At 43.5% G+C, this 6,000-nt stretch overlaps 1 protein-coding gene across 5 annotated transcripts in view; it reads right to left on the minus strand.

Moving 5' to 3' along the window:
- The window catches only part of HAUS6 (HAUS augmin like complex subunit 6), a 45,525-nt gene extending 40,867 nt beyond the window's left edge, over positions 1 to 4,658 (minus strand). The window contains exon 1 of one of the 5 annotated variants that reach the window (XM_038552486.1): positions 4,211 to 4,658. In XM_038552486.1, coding sequence (XP_038408414.1) covers positions 4,211 to 4,338 — 128 coding nt within the window. In that variant the 5' untranslated portion in view covers positions 4,339 to 4,658. Of the gene's footprint in view, positions 1 to 2,100; positions 2,142 to 2,930; positions 3,186 to 4,054; positions 4,084 to 4,210 lie in introns of those variants that run through there. The other 4 variants (XM_038552490.1, XM_038552489.1, XM_038552488.1 and 1 more) reach the window with 4 other exon arrangements.
- Positions 4,659 to 6,000: the final 1,342 nt, after the last annotated feature.

The following is a 6,000-nucleotide window of genomic DNA, read 5'->3' on the forward strand; positions in this document are numbered from 1 at the left end:
ATTTTTATTTATTTATGATAGAGAGAGAGAGAGAGAGGCAGAGACATAGGCAGAGGGAGAAGCAGGCTCCATGCACCGGGAGCCGGACGTGGGATTCGATCCTGGGTCTCCAGGATCGCGCCCTGGGCCAAAGGCAGGCGCTAAACCGCTGCGCCACCCGCAGGTGGGATCCCCTCATCTAATTTTCAACAATCATGAAATTAAATACTGTGCTAGTTGCTTTACCATGGATTATTTAATTCTAATGACATTAGATTGTAATTTGATTGTTCTCATTATACAGATGAGAAATTTTTAAATTTAGAGAGGTTAGCTTAATTGCCAAAACTATCCAAAATCATACAATCAGGAAGTAGAAGAGCAGTGATTTGAAATATGTCATCTGACCCCAGAGTCCAGGGTCTTTACTATTACATTTTAATCACAGAACCACCCTTATATAATTCTAGCAGGTGTTCTAAAGTTTTTGATTGTCCTGATTTTCCTAACTAATCAAGACAAAGCGTAAAAAAAAAAAAAAAAAAATTATGTTAAGAATAACAGCAACAACAACAAACTAAACCTCACAAGAATGCCACAGCACAGGCTATGAGGAATCAAGAGTTAACATAAGAGCAGTATAGGAACCATGGGGCCAGTCATCAGCCACTGTTCTAAGATGGATGTCTACTCCTCATTACCCTATCCCAAACCTTAGTGTCTGGTAAGACACAGAAAATTCAGGCTTCTGGGACTACCAGAGCCATAAGGAGAAGAGTTTTCTGAATTTCATCTACAGCAACAAACGGCTGATGGAAAGGATCCACCACAGATATCATGTTCCACCGCATGGCCCACCTGCAAGATTTTAAACTACACTTTGGTAACTCCCAAGGTAAAACAAGTCAAATTTGGCACAGAGATATAGCAACCATTTTTCAAAGTCCTGGCAGTAAAGTATGAGTAGCATGAGAAGCAAAAAAAAAAAAAAAAAAAGCAATTTAAGTTCTCTGGGTAAGTGAAAAGTGAATAAAAATGGAACACATATCCCAAAAGAGGTTAAAGTTTACACTCAAGAAGGAAAAAGAAATAACCTGTCAAAGTTATCAGATAAAAAATTATGAGAATCTTCCATTACTGTAGTATAAAAAGGCATTTGTATGGGTGCAAAAGGGAATAGTTTGCCACTCGATTATCAAAAGAAGTTAAGGGCAGCACCAGTGGCCCAGCGGTTTAACACCACCTTCAGCCCTTCAGCCCAGGGTGTGATCCTGAAGATCCAGGATCGAGTCCGTCAGGCTCCCTGCATGTAGCCTGCTTCTCCCTCTGCCTGTGTCTCTGCTTCTCTCTCTGTGTCTGTCATGAATAAATAAATAAAATCTTAAAAAAAACAAAAAAAAAGTTAAAAGCAAAAGAAACCAGCAACTATAAACAAAAGGTCTCAGAAGAATCTGAAGACATTATCAAAAAGAAGGGAAAAAACACTCACTAGAACATAATAGACTATATCTAAGGACATTCTATATGCTAATATAAAATATTTTTAATACTTAGAACAGTGATCTGAGGTATTTCCACGTTCAATACATTTTCAACAATAATCTGAAGGGATATTTCAATTGGGTGATTCCTTATTTTCAGACTCTAAAAAGAAATTGGCTTAGGAATTAGGCAATTACAAAAGGAGCTGTGAGGCCCTGGAATTCATGACAAACATACGTGAGTACCCCTATAAACATAAAGCTATGTTCTCAAGTTGGAAAAAGAGTTAAGATTAAGGTTCCTATGCTTATCCATATGTCAAACAACTCTTGTCCTTGAAATGTTTCTATTCCTCAACAAACACAAATGAAGTCCCTACCTTCTTATCTCTCAAACCTGTTATTTTTTCACATAGTATCCTGTTGTCTTCACTTTGACACTTATTATAATTTTAAATAAGATATTTGTTGAAGGTCTGTTCATCCACTAGACTGAAATTCTGCAAGAGAAAACTTTGTCTATTCTGTTCACCACTGCCTACCCAGATCCAATACTGGGTTCAAATAGTTATCTGTTGAATAAGCAAATGAATGAATCACCTTTTCTTTCCATCCCACTCCCACCTTAGTTTAGGCCTACCTAACTGCAACGCCCTGTTTCCCCATTCTGCAACCAGAGTGGTTTTTCCAAAGTGCAAATCTTCTGGGCAAATAGGAATGAAATTGCTGGATCACATATGTTAAGTGTATGTTTAACTTTATAAGTGGTTACAGAACTACATGCTCAGAGAAATTAGAAAACCATAGGACTTCACTCAAAAAAAGAATAAACTTTGTCATATGTAAACATAAGTCAAAATTTTTTTGAAATTTAAGTATCTTTGATGGTACGTTCCTGCTTGAAGCATTTTAAAGAGGACATCTGCTTCAAAATGATAGATCCCTCCTAACAAGCGACCAAAATGACTCTAAAGACAGGGAGTAAAATATTCTATGGCAGTGACGGGGAGGGAGGGAGCCCTGTTCTCACTGGACCAGCACTTAACAGATTTTTAACTAATTTTCAAAGGCAGAAAACAGACTGGAACTGTAGAGAAAACTAAAGCTGCTAAATAAATACTGGAGAGAAGGATGTGGTGGCAATAGTAACCATTCTCAGTGGAAGCCTGGAGAAGCTTCAAGCTTCTCTGCCACTAACGGAGAAAATGAAACTGTACTATGGGACATCAAATCATGTGAGATAACTGGAGTATTTATTAATACATAAATATAATCTTATAAATGCTATCCTCTGGTTGTCAATTTTTGAGACAAAGCACTTCTATACGTAAATAATAGTAACTTCAAAACAAATAGTTAACCAGCAAAACTCATGGCTCTAACCCTTGTCAGTAAAAGAGCTATAATACATCTGAAAAAAGTCAAGAAGGCAGAGGAGGGCAGGGAAGTGTGGATGAGCTGATTAATTACCTTATAAATAACATCTACCTTCATTGTGAAATTACTTGGTGGGGAATCAAGAGATCCTTTGAGACTGATACAGCAAGAAACTGAGGTCTTAAAGCACATTATTAAAACACTTGCCACTCAAAGTGAACACTTAAATAACAATTGGAAAAGTCTAAAGACTGAGAACAGGAAATAGCCAATGTATCTCAAATTTCTCAAAGATAATGCTCTAAAGCTGATGAGTTTAGCGGATCCCTGGGTGGCTCAGCGGTGTAGCCCTGCCTTCAGCCGGGGGCGTGGTCCTGGAGACCCGGGATCGAGTCCCACAGCGGGCTCCCTCCGCCTGTGTCTCTGCCTCTCTGTATCTCTCATGAACGAATGAATAAGATCTTTAAAAAAATAATAATAAAGTAAGTTTAGAACACAGAAATACAATCAAAATATTTAGACTCAGAATCATAACTATCATATCAGTGACAAAAATAGGGAAGGGGGTTTTACTTTCCACTTTAGTACCCTTTTCTACTATTTCTTGCGAACTACAGAACGGCTCGGTCTACAAATTCATAAGGTAAAAATCATCATCCGGAGAGCCACCCCCTTGAAAGGCTCCCTCAAGGCCGCCTGGGTGGCTGGCGGTTGAGCGTCAGCCTCCGCCTCAGGTCGTGATCCCAGGCTCGGAGGGGGGCGGAGGGGGACGGGGAGGAGCCCCGCCTGGGGCGGGGAGCCTCGTCTCCCTCGGCCTCTGTCTCTGCCTTTCTGGGTCTCTCACGAATTAAATAAGATCAAAAGAAAGAAGAAAAAGAAAAAGAAGAAAAAGAAAAAGAAAAGAAAAGAAAAAAGAAAAGAGGAAAGAAAAAAGAGAAAAGAGAAAGAGGAAAGAAAGAAAAGAAAGAAAAAGAAAAGACAAGACAAAGAAAAGAAAGAAAGAAAGAAAGAAAGAAAGAAAGAAAGAAAGAAAGAAAGAAAGAAAGAGAAAAAGACAAGACAAAGAAAAGAAAGAAAGAAAAGAAAAGAAAGAAAGAAAAGACAAGACAAGACAGGACTCCCCCGAGTCCGAAAGCCGTTGAAGATACCGCCGTCACATCCTTCCACGGCCCACTCGCCACCCCTCCCTCGACCCCACAGTCCACCCCCGGCATCACCACGGAAGCGGCATCCAACTAGCGCCAGGCTGGCAGGCTCGGGCCGCGGGGCCTGGTACGGTGCTGGCGCACAGTGACGGCCGGACACTCGATTCCCCAGCCCGCGAGGTCCGCGCCCGGCTGGGGCACCCCCGCCCCGTCGGCCCCGGTCCTTACACTCCGAGGTGCGTGTGCGACACAATCTTGCCACAGGCAACGGTGGCCGGGCCTGGCTCGAACCCGAGCGCCTGCAGATACATCCAGAGATGCTCCTTCTCGAAAGAGGTGACCCACGCCGAGCTCATCTTTGCCGCAGGCGGTTATCACTGCAAAGGGAACCAGCGCAGGCCCCAACGGCTCAGAGCGCCTTCATGCTCCCTCCCTACGCGCAGCCGGAGGTAGCGGCGGCCCCTCCGTCGCCACCGCACCTTCCTCTCTCGCCCGGAGCCATTTCGCCTCAAATGACCGTAAAGTCTCGGGGGAAATGGAGCCTTTAATGGTATTACGGTACAGCGGACTCGCCTAAGCCCAGCCAACAAAAACCAAGGCTCCCGCGCTTCCGGAAAAGCGGCGAGCGCTGGCGCTGCCTGGCTTCCGGCAGAGGACGGATTTCCAAGGCCGACTATGTTTCCCGCCGTGCAATGCGCCCTGTTCTCCATCTCTTCCCGTCAGGTCCAGCCGAAAAACTACAAGACCCACAGTGCATTGCGTTGCCGGCGAGCTCTTTCGCGCTTGCGCGTAACTTCAGCACCCCCTTGCAGTAGTCCCACGGCTTCGCGCTTTCTGGTCTTTTGTGTCTGTGGTTCCTTTTGCTCTTGTAGGTCTATTTCGTCAGATTAAAAAAAATATGTAGATTTAGGACTGTGGCCCAGTGTAGTAGAAAAAGCATCGGGTTCCATCCTCACCTGTCTCAGTAGCTGTGAGATGTACCCACAACTAACCACTAAGCTCCAGGTCTGCTGTGAGCCCTCAACTGCTCAATGTTCTTTCATCCTCTGGCTGTAAGAAACCTGGCTCTCCCCTAAGCAGCTTTCCCCTGGGGCCCCCTCCACTGACGACTGTTTCCTCTTTCACACCCCGTAGACAATAGGGCCTGGAAATGTGGTGGGTATCCTAACTTAGTTCCCATTGCCTCCTCTGGCAGTTACTGCCTCACTAAAACCAGCTCCTTTGAATTTTATGCTTTCACCCACGACTCTTGCTTTTGGGGGTCAGGGGTGAAGGTGGGGCGCTGGACTTCATTTTTAGAAAACTTAGACTTGTTCCCGGATGTTACTCTTGGGATAATTTTTGGTAATTTCTATATCCATAGGTGACCTTTCAGTGCCCTGGTCTCCCAGTTACTCCACCTCTTCTCAGCTCTCTGCTCCTTTTCTCTCATTGCCAGATTTCTCTGGCAGAACCCAAATCTCTGTTAAATCCAGTTTTCGGCCTACTCACGCCTACAACTTAGCCCATAAACACGATCATGAAGCCTGTGGTAGCTCAAAATTCATGACAAATCAAATAGGCTTTTAGGCCTGCCCTCTCCCCTCTGTTTTTCCCAAAAAGTGATACAGTGATACATCTTTTCATCCTTATTCCAATACTTCTTTCCCCTCCTCTCAGTGTCTTGCATCCTTGTTAATGGATGCTTCCAGAACAGACTGTCTACCAACAATTTACCAACCTGCCTATACCTTTGCCCATATAGTCTTCCCTCCTCTCTCTCTATTATCTGGGTGAGTCAAAATATGCCTCCCTAAGATTGGTCCTTTGACTTATTCGATGGGTCATATTCCTTTTCTCCTACTCAAAGAGTTTGCTCCAGCGCTTATCCTATATTCTCCCTTCCATCACCAGTTCTTCCCATAAATACACAAACATGCGATGCTATCACCCATTGTTTAAAAAAAAAAATTTTCTTTGACCCCAATGCCTTTCTAGCTACTACTCCATTTCTTACTGCAAAAAAGCTTCTCTTGGGG

This window comes from Canis lupus, chromosome 11 (genome assembly GCF_011100685.1).
Source record: "Canis lupus familiaris isolate Mischka breed German Shepherd chromosome 11, alternate assembly UU_Cfam_GSD_1.0, whole genome shotgun sequence".
NCBI lineage: Eukaryota > Metazoa > Chordata > Mammalia > Carnivora > Canidae > Canis > Canis lupus.